The 17,857-nt window shown below is 42.7% G+C and overlaps 1 protein-coding gene across 1 annotated transcript in view; it reads left to right on the top strand.

The window, feature by feature from the left end:
• LOC139612671 (furin-like protease kpc-1) overlaps positions 1 to 17,857 on the top strand; it is a 180,786-nt gene that overhangs the window by 142,113 nt on the left and 20,816 nt on the right. Inside the window, exons 14-16 of the mRNA XM_071468476.1 lie at positions 11,044 to 11,154; positions 11,478 to 11,571; positions 13,642 to 13,827. Coding sequence (XP_071324577.1) covers positions 11,044 to 11,154; positions 11,478 to 11,571; positions 13,642 to 13,827 — 391 coding nt within the window. The remainder of the gene's footprint in view (positions 1 to 11,043; positions 11,155 to 11,477; positions 11,572 to 13,641; positions 13,828 to 17,857) is intronic.

The raw sequence follows: 17,857 nt of genomic DNA, 5'->3' as shown, positions 1-17,857 counted from the left end.
TTATCTCTTAGATTATCAGCGCCAGTAGCTACGCCGTCACTCATATGATGCCCCGGAGAGACAGGGCAGAAACAGACAACACCTTCTAGGACCAACACTCTGACACCTTTATTAGTTATAGCGAAGGAGTCATTCATATCTGACCTGCAGCTTTTAACACTTTGACAGGAGAAAGTCAAACTCCCATCCTGTTAAGTGCAGATTATAGGTGTGTATTTATTTTCAGATGTGATATTTCCTCACCATAAGGTAAAAGCAGCTTGTTCTTGCATGCTTGTGTCAATGTGTTTTTGTAATGTACGAACACGTTAGTGAGTGCACATGCAAGAGTATGTGTATGTTTGTGTGTGTTTGTGTCAAAGCGCAAGGTGCTGTGTGTGCCTGCCAGTTCCATCTGCTGTTCTGTTGCCATAGACGTGATGTACCTGCCACTTCCCTCCTCAGCTGAGGTGTGTGTGTGCGTGTGTGTTTTATTCTCCCATCCTGTTGTTAGATCTGACAACCACTAACACAGGCTCGTGGTGAAAAAAGGGGGGAGGATACTCTCAGGTTCCAGATCCCACCCTGACTTTGACAAACTGTCTAGAACTGTAGCATAGCTACACTTTCTCTTAACTTAGACTCTTCACCTCTCTCCTTGCCAGGATTTAAACATCAAGAAGGGTTTTGACATCCTTCGCTAGACTAGAATATATCCACAATACTACATAATATTCTATTGCTTTAACACAAGGTTTCCTTCATTCAGGTTCAATTATATTTCCGTGCTCCATTTCGCTTGTTCTTTCCTCTCCGCTGTCTCACCGTGTGTTCACGAGTAAATTATTTAATTCAGTTGTTACAAAGCCAGAAGACCTGGGTATTATTAGAGATGCACGGATCAATCGGCTGGCGATCAAAACCAGCTGGTTTTCAGCTTGATCACCCACGACCGATGACCGGCCAGTCAGGTCACATTTGCATTCATGCACCACACAAGGGTTTATGTTGTACACACACACACACACACACACAGCATGGTATCAACCTGGAAGTTCTTCACCGAGAGTGACAAAAACACAAAGCTCACAATCTGTGATACCTGTAAGGCCAAAGTCAGCCATGCAGGAACAACCTAAACTTAATCAGATAATTAAAAATCACCATCACCTCGCTGAACATGTCCAATAACAGGAAGCTAGCAAATGGAAAGCAGCTAAAACTAGCGCCACACTCCTGACCTCCTGCTGCAGTTCATGTAGCTGGTACCTGACTTAAAATGGATAATTACAAAATCAGTGTATCAAATAACATTTATGAAAACATGACAATGTCAAAGTTTGTATCTCCTCTCAGCTTCACAGAGCTTTATAGTGAGTTTCAGCTCCACCAAAGCTTCATTCTCTATTTCCTTATGTTGTTTTTTGCAAAACCAGAGCTAGAGGACAGTGAATATTAAACTTTCGTTCATTACAATGTTCTCAAATATTAAATGTAGCCTGAACACAAGAAACCATGCAAGAACCTTGCCTAAATAAAGTTAATTTAAATTTGGATGATTTTGTATTTAAAATAAAAGAATAATGCCCTTGTTTGAGTTCCAGGAATGATGGGGCTATAGGAACTAAACTCTGGAATAAAACCAGGAACTGAAAGCTTTTTATGAACAGAAGAACTGTGATAATTAGGCAAATTAATCCAATAACAGATTAAAAAAAACAACGGCAGTATTTTGGACGCAGTTTTACTCAGGAGGAAAACGCAACGTAGCCATGTGATGTTCTCTGTATTTGCTGCTGGGCCTCTCTGTTTGAATACATGTAGGTGACGAATGATAAAGGGAACATGCACATGCACACCTGAAGTAAATACCTGTATGAGATACCTGTAACCTGAAGAGGATCAAGCAAAATTAAACTACAGTTTGAGTGGAGAAATAAATCAGTCTGGTCAGAAGTTTTATCACAGTAAATAAAGTGTTGTAATCTTGTTTATGATGAGACCAACCCGGTGTGTTTCTGTTTGGTCTGTCTGTGAATTGACTGAAGATCAATAGCCTCACAACTCCGTCAGCTCTATAAATCCAGATGAATATGTGGATCAGCTGCAGTTGAGTGTTCACCCGCATGTGTGCGTGTGCGTGTGTGTGTGTGTGTGTTTCGTGGAGGTGCACAGATGTTAGGGATATGGAATATGTATGTGTGTACGTGTGTTTGTGTGTGTGTGTGAAATAAGAGAGCGCATACACACCTAATGCATTCTGGCAAGCCATTTCCATTTCATGCAAGGCCATAGATCGTCTGAGGGCAGCAGGTCTCTTTCTCGCTCTCTCTCTCTCTCACACACACACACAGTCTTCCTGGTGGGCTTGTAAAACTGGCCTTGTGTCTCTGCCCCAGCCAGATAGATTAATTAATTATCCAGGTCTCCTCTCCTTCCATTGCTGAGCCAATTACTCCATGACTGAGCCTGTGGTCTATATACATGTGTTTTATAAGGGAGAGAGAAAGTGTGTATGTGTGTGTGTGTAATTAAAGATATAGCTCATCCACAACACTCCCACTATCACTTAATATTAGAGTAGCTATGCAATGATATTGTTCCCTTTGAATGGAGAGTAGATCTATGTGTGGGTAATTGTTGGCTAATTGAGAGGGAGTGGAGGCTCTTTATGAGTGTGTGTGTGTGTGTGTGTGTGTGTACTTGTACTTGCTATATAGTAAGGACCAAGTATTTTACTAACAGAGTGAGGACATTTTGGGAAAGTGAGGACATTTTGGCCGGTCCTCACTTTTTGAGACACCTTCAAATCACATTTTGAGGGTTAAGACTTGGTTTTAGAGTTATGGTTAGAATTAGGTTTAGGTTAAGGTTAGGGTCAGGGTTAGGGTTAGGCACTCAGTTGTGATGGTTAAGGTTAGGGTAAGGGGCTGGGGAATGCATTATGTCAATGAGTGTCCTCACAAAGATGGAAGTACGTGTGTGTGTGTGTGTGTGTGTGTGTGTGTGTGTATACATAGAAGAGAAGAAGAAAAATAAAGTCCTCATGTTGATTAGGACTGGTAGCAGAAGGATGAAAGTGGGAAGTCTCGGTGAGCCAGTGGTTTTTCATCGACCCTTGACCTAAAATCACTACTGGTTATTTAGACATGAAGTGTTTGTTTAGACTAATATGGAACCATATCTGAACTTTTAGCTCTTTACTTCATTCTTTACTATCTTCCTCTCTTTTAAATTCATTTTTTTGTGGAACATTGCTCGACCTTTGAAAGCCTGAAGTACCCGTGTAATAATGCTAATGCCTGTATGCAGAGAGGCAAAATGTTGCTGTTAATGTGTGTGTGTGTGTGTGTGTGTGTGTGTGTGTGTGTGTGTGTGTGTGTGTGTGTGTGTGTGTGTGTGTGTGTACGGGCATTTGATTGATGTGTCAGCAGATACACTGGGCTGAATGAGCCAAGTGTGTGTTTGTGTGTGTTTGTGTGTGACATACACCAACTCGCCCTGAGGGACAGGGGAAGCGGAGCACTGCACCTCCTGCAGGGGGTGCCGTGTCTCCCGGCAGGGGGGTGCAGCAGACAAACAGAGGGGTGCCTGTACACCCCTCCACCCAAACTCCTACACACACACACACACACACACACACACACACACATCCCACCCCACTCCACTCCGCCACACTGCGCTACAAGATGGGTGGGGGGTTGTAGGGACCCTGTGCTCCTCTAAACCTCCACTAATGCATAATTCATGTACAAGTAGCAATTTTGATATTTTGCTAGGGGGGTTAGAAAAATTTCAAAATAAAGTTCCACAACAGAGTTCAAAGTTAAATTATGTTGCTGCCATGATTAGCTGACAGCATGTGGATGGTAACTCTGTGCTAAAGTCTCTAGATCTGTTACCATTTACATCAGTATTTTTCAAATACACCCTTTACTGACCAAATTCATCCTTCAAAATTGGAGCAATGACTAACGGCCATCAGTATTCACCATTAGTATTTTATTCATTCTAATATTCTGTGGACTCTCTGTAACAGCTCAATAAACATACTTAATTTCATCAAATGGTAATATCATTATGTAGGATGACATGACAGTGAATGTATACACAGTATTTCTTAATGCTATTTATCATTCAACAGCAACAACAGAAAGGAGTCCCCAAAATGTCCTTATTTTGTGGAAAAAACTTATTTGTTTTATGCACATTTGTATATTTTGTCACTTTCATCAAGTATATATTCAAAGAAAAGTGTTACCACTTCAGCACTTTTATATGTAGTGGGTTTTTATAAAGTCAGAAGAAAAGAAAAAACATTTAAGTGAAAAATTGGTCAATTTAATAAATAATGAATATAAATATATAAATAAATAAGAACATTTAGATATCTTAATGTAAACATTGCTACCAAGTAGATTTCTGGGAATTGATGCTATTTATACTATTTATGCATATTTTCTTTCCATTATATGATCATATCTAGACTCACCGTTGTCTTTCTCACAGCTTTTGTGTTTGATTTGCAGCAATAATGCCATATGCCCTCAAACTGACCTGTAACCTAAAGGTGCGATCATATAATCATCAATCACGTTACATATTTTTTAATACTGTGTGTGGAAGACAGACCTTCTGAACTCGATGTGGCTCCCCCGATGAAATCATGTAGCAGATGTCTTTCGTTCAATGAACACGTAAAACCAGACTTTGTTTTTGATTGTTACATTTCTGTTTGCTCTGTCACATTTAGTGATATGACATCAACAACGTGTCCCTTTGAAGAGGCAAACAAAGGCTCCTGGTTCAGAGTTTGCTTTGTCCGGAGTGAAAGGAAAGCACTCGGGACCCCGGAGGGAATCTTTTGCCAAGCTTGTAGTGCAGCCTCACGCTCCCTCTCTCTTTCTCTCCCTTTCTCTCTCTCTCTTTCCCCACAAGGGCAGAGACATCTAAAAGGACTGTACCTTGGTGTGCGTCCAACAAAAGCTCTCTGCTGAATTTCATCCTCCTTTGAATTTGTGTTTGAATAACACTAACAGCTACAAATCAAAATATGTTGGACACTGAGAGTGAGGTCATGGGATGTAGATCATTGTGGCTTCCAAGAGAAGTCTCCTTGTGTGAGAGACGGGAAGGGTGGCTGCCGCTTTGACTGATGGCTGTGGAGACTGAGAGAGCTGTTTGGTGCCCATTCTCCTGAGAATAAGTCCAAGCCTGTGCCAAACCCCTCATTTTCCCCCCTGCAATATATTTCATTAAACTTTTAACTCCTTGCGAGGTAATTCACTTGACATTTCCAGGCTGTGCTGTTGAAGGCTGCTGAGTGTTTCTCTCTCCATATTTACTGTGTGTGTCTCTCTGTAATTTTACGTTGGGGCAGATATTTGCCTAATGCAGCCCTAAAAATATATTCCAAAATCTTTCCCCTGTAAAAACACACATTCAAGAAAGTGAAATGGATGAAACTATAACAACCAGACCAACAATGCTGAGCAGCACGGCACAGCATTTCACGGTTACAACCATGCAGGTCCCAGTGGCACAGATATAATTAAGACCTCTTCTTAATTACTTAATAAGCCTAATTAGTAACATTTCTGAGCAGCAGATTTGGCTGTAAGAGCGATGGAAATCAGACGAATGTTAAGTCTATTTGTTATTTCATTTAAATCCTAATGTTAATGAAATTAGTGCATCATGATATAACGGAAACAAGCCACACTGGGATTGACCATAGGGTTAATGCAGCTCCTGATAAACATTCAATTAAGTAGCACAAAAGGAGGACGGAAAAAAAAAATCACAGAAAACAAAAGTAAATATAGTTTCTGTTGGCTGCTCCAGTCATTAAGCATTTATTGTAGCCACGTTTTCTTCATTTCTCATTAATCCGTGGCCAGATGTGATGGAGAGGTGCGTGAAACTGACCGGGGGTCTGCTGTGTTGTCTTCTGAGGCGACTAACTAAGGCGAGCCCACCAATCATGCGCTGGAGCTGCTGCTGCATTCTTGGCCACTTAATTAGAAGTTGTTGATACCACAGAAGGTGTCACCAACCTTTTCAGGCACTGAACAGATGGTGTCCCCTCTTTTTTGAGGTCCTGCCAGTGCCCACTCTGTGGCTCCTGGGAAAATGACCTAACTCACAGGCAGCTGCTTAGTGCGGCTTGAGTGATTCTTTACAGACACTTCTATTGCGGGGGGGGGGGGGGCTTAGCAGGACATACCACTGCAAACAAGGGGTGAGACCGCCATAGTTAGGTGCATGGATAGCAGCAAAAATCTGTTTTGGTTGCAGCGCTGCAGTTGTTAAAGCTGTGTTTTTAATGGCGTGTGCAAAGATGAAGCAAAGACCTCGACCCTGGAGATCTTGTTGTCTCAGTGCTAGATGGGTTTGTGTGCACCTTCCTCCACTGATGGCAGATGGTGTGAATATCAACAGAGAAAGGACCTGGGGAGGCCAGCAGAACAAAAAGTGAAAAGGGTTCCTCGACAGTTACAAAGAGGCCCCATGGATAGGTTGGAGGGGTAAAGGGGGGGTGGCCTTCATCCTAATGGATAAAAAGAAGGAGGGGAGTAAGAGTTTGCGAGGGCATTCGCCGTCAAGGAATGAGAGTGGATGGAGAAAATGCGAGGGCCGCAGATTTGATATGTGTGGAGGCGGGGGGTCGGGGGTTTAACATGCTTCGTGCTGCGTGGACAGAAGATCTGCTGTCACTCTGTAGTCGACTTGGCTCAACCTCCCTCCAACCACGCAGGAGGTGGAGAAAGAACAAGTTGAAAATTGGATGACTGTGTTTTCTGACTAATTGCTTGATATGCATTAGATTATGTGGGTTTCATCTTAAAGACGTTTTAACCTTAACCATTTTTGCAGTTATTCCAAAAACACATTCTTTAAAGAACACATACAAATCGTGTGCTTGAACTACTCAGAAATGTCACAAACCACTACAGCTATAAATCGTCTGCACACATTTCTATTTGGAGAAATCACAAGGCTCTTGCTGGACGTAGCAGTGTGCTGCTCTCTGGATTCCTCCCTACTGATGAAGAGATGGTGGAAAAGCCAGGGAGTCTTCTTGAAAAGCGGCTCAGCTCAGCGGTGCTGTTTCATTGACATGGCAGGGGACATAAAATCTGTCATTTTCATCATATTCTATCGTGGGTAAACCTGTTTCCTGCAGCTTTCTCTATCAGATATATGTCTGTGTGGGTTTACAGCCGTGGAGCTCAGGCAGGCCCGATCGATCTGCGGGAGCTATAGCTTTTAATAGGTGCACAGCTCTCGCTAAGGGGTACCGGGGAGGGATGGGGGTGGGGGGAGGGGTGGGGCGGGGTGGGGTGGGGGGTATTAAATGACTAAAAGTGAGCAAGGTGGCAAACCCTGGTCACCAACATTTTCTGTTTTATGAGAAGTCAGGGTACAAGTTCACTCTACACTGTGAAATATCTTTTGTTATTGCTGGTGCTGGCCACATCAAGAAAATATGACAAAAGTATACGCTCAGTGACACTGATGCACATCCACATGATTTCTGAACGAGTCTGTTTGTGTTGTAACGTGTTCATGTGGGTCAAAAACTCCAGAGCCACATGAAAGAATCATTATCTCCAGTCATGGTGAAGAATTATTTTCTTAGGCTTTAGAATACAGATTTCATATTAACAAGGCTTATGTTACAGGACAAGTAAGGTGACACAGGAATATTATTTTAATTAATGCATTCATTTGTGAGTTAATGATTTAATTAGCATAACCGGATACATTTAGTGTAATCGTCATCATGATCACCATTACATTAAATATATCTGGCACATGCGATAGCTCAAGTGCCTCCTGTTGGTGTCATTGCTGGTGAAGCAGCGCCATACTGAAAAGATAGGGCTTGTAATATATATATATATATATATATATTACAAGCGTCTCCATCACTGACCCACTCCTGGACCCCCTGCAGTTCGCCTACAGAGCCAACAGGTCTGTAGACGACGCCGTCAACATGGCTCTCCACTTCATCCTCCAGCACCTGGACTCCTCAGGGACCTATGCCAGGATCCTGTTTGTGGACTTCAGCTCTGCCTTCAACACCATCATCCCGGCTCTGCTGCAGGACAAGCTCTCCCAGCTGAGCGTGCCTGACTCCACCTGCAGGTGGATCACCGACTTCCTGTCTGACAGGAGGCAGCACGTGAAGCTAGGAAAGCACGTGTCTGACTCCCAGACCATCAGCACTGGATCCCCACAAGGCTGCGTTCTTTCTCCTCTGCTCTTCTCCCTGTACACCAACACCTGCACCTCCAGCCATCAGTCTGTCAAGCTCCTGAAGTTTGCAGACGACACCACTCTCATTGGACTCATCTCTGATGGCGATGAGTCTGCCTACAGGTGGGAGACTGAGCGTCTGGTGACCTGGTGCAGGCAGAACAACCTAGAGCTAAACGCTCTGAAGACAGTGGAAATGATAGTGGACTTCAGGAAGAGCCCAGCCCCACCCACCCCCATCACCCTGTGTGACTCCCCCGTGGCTACCGTGGAGCATTTTCGCTTCTTGGGAACCACCATCACACAGGATCTCAAATGGGAGCTAAACATCAGCTCCCTCATCAAAAAAGCTCAGCAGAGGATGTATTTCCTGAGGCAATTGAAGAAGTTCAACCTGCCAAGGACTATGATGGTGAACTTCTACACCTCCATCATCGAGTCCATCCTCACCTCCTCCATCACCATCTGGTACGCTGCTGCCACGGAGAGGGACAATAACAGACTGCAGCGTATCATCCACTCTGCTGAGAAGGTGATTGGCTGCAATCTTCCGTCCCTCCAGGACCTGTACGCCTCAAGGGCTCTGAGGCGTGCAGGGAAGATTGTAGCTGACTCCTCCCACCCTGGACACAAACTCTTTGAGACACTCCCCTCTGGCAGGAGGCTGCGGTCCTTCAGGACCAAAACCTCTCGCCACAAAAATAGCTTCTTCCCATCTGCTATTAGCCTCATCAACAAGGCTAGAGAGCCCCACTGTTGCTGATCAATTGCACCAATCACCAGAAAAAATTCCTTGTATGTGAAAACATACTTGGCAATAAAACTGATTCTGATTCTGATTCTGATTCTGATTCTATATATATATATATATATATATATATATATATATATCCCATGTAAAGATCAAAACCCATGATGAATTAATTTCACAATCAGGTGAAGTCTATTTAGCCAAAACCTGATATATCTCATATATTCTCCATCAGTGGGCCGCACTGTTGCACTGGTTGATATCTTCCTTCATGAGAGTGAACATGGGCACTGGAGTTTGTTTATACAGGTTTAAACCCACATTCACTGTCGTGGCGCTGAAAGTAGTTCCAGCAAATGCACTGCATACTCCTGTTTGAGTGATGTTTGCTAAAAACCAAAGTGCCAGGCTGATTTAGTAGACTGCTGACCTGTGTTTGAAGACGTATGTCTTCAGTGGGAAGGAGGTCAGACAGTAATTGGAGACAAAATAACACTTTATTGGTTTTGGTCTTAAGAAAAATATAGAATAACATCAGCCTAAGACTGCATTTAGACCAACTTAAGCATCACATCATCCATCAGGTTTTTGTAACAACAGTAAAATTAGTTTGAAAGCAACTTTAGGGAGCATTACAGTTCCTTACTAATAAGTTGATTTTAGTGACTTCTACCACAAACTGACTACTAAAAAATGCCTCTATCTTCAATCAGATAGGATACGCTCATCTGGAACATGAATAGCCAAATAATAATATGTTTAAGTTTATTCTTTATTAGGCTCTGTGTGAACCTTCTGTATTCAGCTGATGCCAGCTGTGTTTTGCTCCAACTCTTCACAGCTTTCACAAACCCCCCGAATGACCTTGAACTTCGGCAGCACACCTCAACCCCAAGCAGCCGTCTGCCTAATGCTATTATGCTGGGCCCTACATGCTAAAAGTCATTGGTGGTGATAGTGGCTGATTAGATTGTGTCCATTGATCGCGCAGCATGCTGTTAGGACGAGGATGTTGTGGGCTGCAGCTCCTGCCTCTCCTCTTCACACTGACAGTCTGAGACAGAGGAGATGGAGCCCCATGCAGGGCAGCAGATTGAGTTATTGATCAGCTCTCCTTTCTCCTGTCTCTGTCTCTCTCTCTGCTGCTCCAAGAGACCCCATCATCAGAATAATGAATTTCACTTATTGCAGATTAACGACATAAGGTTTGTATGGTAATAATGGCAGAAATTAGCTCTTTGTCACCCCCTCAGGATTTCCAAAAGGAGGAGGGATGGAGGTTGTCACGGCCCTGTTACTCAGTCTGGGGACTGTGATTTTAACAAGAGGGAGCTGAAGGAGAGAAAAAGAAAGATTTGAGGGAGAATTAAAGGGAGACCTGTGAGGGCTGTGATTTCAGCATCACTGAAGCAGCAGAGGAGAGTTCTGATGCAAGAAATTCAGGTTTGATGGAGGAGCATGAAGGAGAATTTAAAGAGGAAAAGGAGACTAAATAGCAGGCGGCTCTGTGGAGAAGAGAGGGCAAAGAGGAAAGATGAGAGCAGATGATTCAAAAGAGACGTAAAGAGATGGCAACGCAGGAGCATTAAAGTGGGGGAGAGAGAGTATGATAGACAGTGGTCATACAGTCACCAGGCAGCGATGCCGCTTAAGGGGCGACCATTGTGTCTCCAGCACCCAGATTGGGGTGGTAAAGAATGAATAATTAGGCTTGATTACAGTCCATGAGATGGCACATTGTTCAGGATCAATCCTCCAGGCAATTACAGGCAGCACAAACAGCAGCCCTCAGCCTCAGCCCGGACAGTGCGGGAAGCGATTGTGTCAGAGGACAAAATCATCTTCGTCAATGACTTGTTGCCTCCTCATGTCGCAGCCATTAGCACTTACTCTGCTTCTGCAGCACGTTCAGCCGCCCACGTAAAAAACCTGTAGTTCACGTGTGTGTGAGGATTTAAGTGCAACTGCATGCTTGTGTTTTTTTTAAATACTGTACACGAACACATATAATAGGACATAACTGAGTGGAGGCTTCCTGCTTGTTTCAGGTATGGCTTTGGATTGTTGGATGCAGGGCTGATGGTGCAGCAGGCGGCACACTTCAACACTGCTGCTCCACAGAGGAAATGCACCCAAGAAGTCACACTTCACCCTGCCAGGTAAAAATACTTTTCTCAGCTTCACCTGGTATGTTTACTTTTATTTTTAATGCCTTATGCTTTTTAAGGCTTTACTGAATTTTATTATTATTATATTATTATTATTATTTATTATTTTTATTGCCTATATATTTACATTTTTGTCTCTCAGTTTTTCCTCACTGCCTTTTACTTTACCTTCCTCAACAAACTGAGTTCCCCACAGGGGTTAATAATCTTTTATCTTACCATCTAATATACTCTGACTGCTTCATGTGTGTGTCAGGTATGTGAGATAGAGTGGAGATGCTGACTGACAGGTGTCATGGTTTTTTACTGGTCAGGATTCTTTCTTCAGGAGGCGTGGTCAGTGTGAACATCCAATCAGAGGCCTGCCATGGGAGGACGAATGAGATCAATACACTGGAGCATGTTCAGGTCAGGCGGCAGTTTTAAAACCAAATCAATTAACATGAAAATACAGCACATTATTTAAAAATCTATATATTTTTAAGGAATAACTTGGATATAAAAAAAAGTTTGTGGAAGAAATAGGTCAACATTTTGGGAAATGTCCTTATTTGCTTTCTTGCTGAGAGTTAGATGAGAAGATCCATATCAGTCTGTCTCATGTGTGAATCTAGAGCCAGAAGCTGTTTAGCTTAGCTTAGCATGAGGTGTGGGAACCAGGGGGAAGCAGCTAGCCTGGCTCCATTGGAAAGCCTAAGAAATCACTGTACCTGCCTAAAGAGAGACTAGCAGGAGGATTTTTTGACAGAGGGGATGTGGCTGCACTCCCCTACTGTACTTCCTTAAATTGTAATAAAGGTGGAAAAGTCTGTCTTCACCTATAGATAGATATTCTCTTACATACCTGTTTTGTGGCTGTGAATCTGAACCTACAGCTTTTGTTTCCCATTGCCCAATGCTCAAAACGTAACTTCTGCCTACAACTGGGGAAGCTTGAAGATTTCATACAAATAGTTTTCAGGTTTCTGTGTCATGTGTTTTATCTGAGACGAGAACAGATAACAAAAGGATCACACTGTGATGTGTGCTGTGTCGGCTGTGTCGTTTGCAGAAAATGGCAAAACTGTGTTTTCTTGACTACAGGCGCATACATGCAAATGTGTTTATGTTTGACTGTGTCAGCAGGCATACGGACTACATGTGTTGACGTATGTGCACATTTGAGTTTGTGCGAGTTATCTATATTTGTGAGTGTGTATACTTGTGAAACAGCGAGGAGAGAGAGAGAGAGAGAGAGAGAGCAGGAGTGTGTCAGCATGTAAATTGAAAAGGCTTCATCTTTGCGGCTCTGCTCCCTGGCAGAACGCGTGGGTCAGACCATCGCTGCGAGGTGTGATTGATGGACGTGTTGCCGTGGTAACACGCCGTAAACAGGAGCGGGCTGTCAGTCTTTTTGCAGCTTGGCGGCTCTCTCTGCGATGTGCCATTGTCACACCAGATGTGCTGCTTGTGATGAACAGGGACAGGGAGAGTGTTTACTGGGGGGGTGGGGGAGTGGGGGGCGGGGGGTTTGAGGGGTACATACGCTTATTTAAATCATTTAGCTAATATTCCCCTCAGCCATCTTTGTCACTGTGTCTTGTTCTGCTCCCTACGCCTTTGTCTTCGTCTTTGGGTGGCTTTGGAGAGATCATTGTTTTGTCCATCTGTCTGACACACATAATACTCCAGCATTTCACTTGGATTTAAACTTTAAACAGAGCAGGTTAACACTGCACTGCGGCATTTCCAGAGGTACTCTGATAGGCCCAATCGGGGGGAACTACATTGTTTGTTTCATTGTGTCACATTAATCTTCCCAGAGATCAATAATGAGTACAGCAATCCCATATTATTTTTAATGGAATAGTTTGCTATTTTAGGAAATACACTTGTTTTCTCACTTGCCGAGAGCTGAGATGAGGAGAGTGATTCCCCCCTCATCTATGTTTGGTTAATATAACTCCACTGCCAGCAGTCAGTTAGCTTAGCTTAGCACAAAGACTGGAAATTGTGAAGTTTCCCTGGCTTTGTGCAAAGGTAACAAAACCCGCCAATCACCATCTGTGAAGCTCAATAATTAACATTATATCTCTTTTGTTTGAGCTGTACAAAAACAAACATGCATATTTCTCAAAATATTAAACTATTACTTTAAATTGTGTAATGATTGATCTGTGTTGTGTGACATCTAAAGTGAAAATTTTACTATTTAATCTGAAAAGTTAATTTAGTTAATTTAAGTTTAACTTTGTTAAAAAAAAAGTCGTTATTTTACTTTTTTCTGTCACACTCAATAAACAGCCACAGGATGTCAAACGGTGGTATTGACAAGCTGTGAGAGCCTGGATCATCAATGGAAGATGACATGTTTACGTTGCTCTGTCTCTGCACACCCACGTCCTCCCTTTTGTTTTTTCCATCTTTGATATCCCTGCATCAATCTCCTTGTTCACACCTCCCTCTTTTTTCCATTCCTTGCCACCTGTCTCTCACCAGGTGAGAGTGAGCATCAGTGCTGTGTGTCGCGGTGACCTCTCCATAAGCCTGGAGTCTCCAGGCGGCACAGTATCACTTCTGCTGGACACACGACCCAATGACGCCTCTACTGCTGGCCTCAAAAACTGGACCCTGATGACTGTGCACTGCTGGGGGGAGCAGCCACAAGGTCTTTGGACCTTTCAGGTGAGAGAAGTAAACTGCTGCCACCTCTTTTTGTACTTTTTCATTTCTAGCTGCACTAGCACCTAGCTGAATTTTAGCTTGCTAACATAGTAAACTAAGGTGTTGAACATTGGTATAGTGAACATTATACCTTATACCCTGTTTAACATCAGCATTTTAACACTGTAATTGTTAGCATGTTAGCATTCTATAAGCATTTAGCTCAAAGCCTTTTATTTTTGGCTACTTTGAAATCCACAAAAAGCAGAAAAATCTACAAAAAGTAGACATTGTACAAAAACCATACAGTTCATTCACCCATGTTGTTTTGCAAAGGGATATTATTGAACATGGCCTACAACTTTGTTAGCTTTATTAGCATCTCTAATGCCTTTGATATGACATTGAATCCAGAGAGGAAATTATGTTTTTGTCTGTACAAGCCTTCTGTGACTGTGATAACAAATGATAGCTAACTATGCTAGCTTTCGAAATCAACCCAAACGAAGCCCTCTTGGCAAAGCTTATTTACTAATTTTCGCATACCCTCCTGGAGACCTTATTTCACATACCTTCTCCCATGATATGGAAGTGATTTGCTCTGCTCACATTGTCCTGTTCCAGTAGCCGTGGTGTATAGAAGTTTAAAAATAGCCCAGCACAGCACAGCACAGCACAGCTCAGCTTGGTTCAGTTCATTTTGCCATAGCAATGTGAATCATCCTCTACTTTCATCTCCGAGCTTCAGCCAAGCATGGCAATCTTCATTTTCCTCCCCGCACTCTTCTTTTCCTGTTTTTTTTTTCTCTCTCATAAATGTGCTGATGTTTGATATGGAGGAAGGAGCTAAAATGGAAGGGAAATTAAGACTGGAAGGTTAAGTAACCTTGGCCGAGTTTGACAGACACAATACTGCCGACGTCTGATTAGAATCCATACTCACAGACAGCAGCGCACTGAGGTCATTTACTGTATATACGTGTGGGTGGTAGCAGTAGGGGTGGGGGGGTGGGGGGGCTCTCACTGTGTATGCATCTGTGTGTGTGTATGTGTGCAAATAGGCATCAGTCCTTGTAAACAGTTTGAGGTTTATAGAGAAAAAGCTGTGAAGATGAAAGACACCCGCCCCCTGTCCTCTATCACCTACCTCTTCCTGCAAACACACACACACACACACACACACACACACACACACACACACACACACTTTCTCTCCCTTGCTCCCTCTCTGTGTCTCTCCCACGTCCTCGTGCAGATTTACTGTCCCCTCTGTGACCAATTACCAGGACCCGGTGTGTCGCAGAGACGGGGAGGAAACACTGTGAAGCCGAGCCACATAACTGCGCCTCTGCTCATTACCCGAGGGCCGAGACGAGTCACCGTGATGCTCGCAACACGAATTAACGCTCGCATCTGACGTGCTGCATGCCTTAGCACACCGCTAATCAGCGTATACACAGACACACTGATTGGTTTAACGCTGGGTGTCAACTTTACCATGGACTGGAGGGAGACGTGCACATACACAATCACAAATACAGGGTGCCAAATATAAGATGGAGTCTTACAATGTATGAAGGTAAAACTTGAAACAGTGTCCAAAGGCTTTGAAATACAATAAAATCTCTGTTTTAAAAAGCTGTTAGTAGTGTCAGTATCATGGTTCACCCAGAGTTTAAGTCTGCTAATTTTTGACTATTGTTCACTTTTATAAGTACAATAATTTATAATATGGTAAAAAAAATATTGTTACATATGTTATTATTTGATGGTTTTTGATATTTTTTGTATTGTTTCAAAAATCAGACTTGCCTCAGGCAAGCAGCCATGCCAACGAAGTCTTGAAATGGTACGCAGACAGCAACAGAAGATGAGACACGAGAAACAGAGGACAAACAGGACTAATAGAAAAGACAGAAGGAGGGATGGTAGAGAGTGAAGGGTAAACTATAAAAATGGAGGCCCTGGGAAGAGAGTTTAACTGGACTATCTGCTGGATCAGTGTTTAAAAACTCAAGGGCAGCAGAGGAAGAGGGAGGAGGAGGGTCTGTGGAGAGTCTATATTGATTTGTCATGATGACAATTGTCAAAAAAGCTCTGTGGTGCTGCTGGAATAAAAGCAGGACTGAAGTGAAAAGGGAGCGAGTGTTATGGCTCGAGGCTCGGCTGACCTTCCAGCGCTGTGAAGGAGACGAGACCGCAGGGCTGGAAACACTCTCTCTCTCTCTGTCTCTCTCTCTCTCTCTCTCTCTCTCTCTCCCTCTCTCTCTCTGTTCTCATATCTGCTGTCCGCTGTGCTCGCTCTACCACCATCTGTGACGCCTCAGCTCAGCTTGATGCTTTTACTGTTGATCAGAGACAATATTGAAGACAGTATTGCACAGTATAGAAACCCAACAAACAGCAGGGTACAGTATGCATTCAAACCAGACTGACATGATTCAGTACATGATTTGAGAGCCATAATATATAGGTATCAATAAGAATGATAACCATTGAGAATAGTTCATAAGCAGATAAAAGTATATCAGATATTATTTTGTGTGTCCTTGATCTTTCTTCATTCTGTCTCCCTCTCTCTCTTGCACTCTGCGCTTTACCTACTCTGTCACACACAAACACACACGCTGTCTCTATGTCCTCCTCAGATCCTCTCATGCAGAGCTAGAGCTAGAGGAAAGAGAAAAATATGATAATATATATGATTTTTTAAAGCTTATTTACAGGTAGTATGGGGTTAATTTAAAGGGTCAGTTCACCCAATTTACAAACGATTTTAAAAGACAGTATTTTCTGGTTTACCTCTAGTGGTATCTGCAGGTTTTGGTTTTATTTGTCCAGGTTTTGAGATGTCATCCTCTGTGATATCCACTACAATACACTGGAGGGAAACAGAATTTCTTTGTTGTGCTCCAAGCAGTTAAGAAAAGGTGTGCAGCAACATCATCGGTGTGTTCTGTGAATCATTTAGAGTAACAGGGACAATGTCTCTGGAAACAAATGTTTCTGTAGAATTTTTTAATTATTTTTTTCAGTGCTTTAAGCAACACATACAAAAGACCTGCTGAATGGTCTTTATTGTACTGAGATTATTGTTTTCTACTTTCAGAGAATCTGCACATCCACAAACACAGAAAAACACACAAGGATAAATTAAAAATATAAATACAAAAAGACATCACATTCCTTTCTACTCCACCTGGCTCCATGCTGCCATGCCCACAGGGAGTTTGTGTGTGTGTGTGTGTATGTGTGTGTGTGTGTTTGTGTGTAGCAGGGCGACAGCAGTCTTTGAGCAGAGATATCTCTGATTCCCAGAGGAGTTTGACACTCAAGATGACTGTGACTAGTGGTGCTGTAGGAATATAATGGCACTATTTAGCCTGCAGCACTGTGGTTACACACACACACACACACACACACACACACACTAACACACACACACACACACACACACACACACACACAGACCCACCCTTGCTGGCCATGACTGACAGATCACATATTTACCATCATCATCCCTGGTGCTTCGTCCTGAGTCTCTTCTGTTCCTCTCGTTTCTCTAACAGATTACACAAACCAAACACACAGTGACTGACTGATAACAGAAGAACCAGCAGATCATTTAACAACACTTTAAGATGTACAGTACATGTAGCTGCTAGAAAAATATTACTCCACTTCTCTGCAGTAAGGTGATAACTTCAAGTGAAATACTGAGATCTGACTCCACACAGAGCTCTTAAATGTGTCGAGAGGGAAAAAAAAAACAACTGATGTCTGAACAGTCTCAGAGGTTTTTCAACCCTTACAACAATGAACCTCTGACAAAAACACAGTATGTTTGTTATGGTTTCTTTTATAATTTAATTGTCATATTTGAAGATAGTAAACGTCAGCACATGAGATCAGCTATTGACAGCTGCAATGTGAACATTTCTGTGTTAGAAAGTGACAATTTACTCAAAGTCAATCATTTAAAAAAGCAGAGAATTCAGTGAAGACTCAATAGAAAGATATGGATTGATAGATAAATACTTTATTAATCCCT

Source organism: Trachinotus anak, unplaced genomic scaffold, assembly GCF_046630095.1.
Source record: "Trachinotus anak isolate AG129_WGS33_773 ecotype Australia unplaced genomic scaffold, CSIRO_AGI_Tana_v1 ptg000032l, whole genome shotgun sequence".
NCBI lineage: Eukaryota > Metazoa > Chordata > Actinopteri > Carangiformes > Carangidae > Trachinotus > Trachinotus anak.
This window is presented reverse-complemented; position numbering and strand designations above follow the sequence as displayed.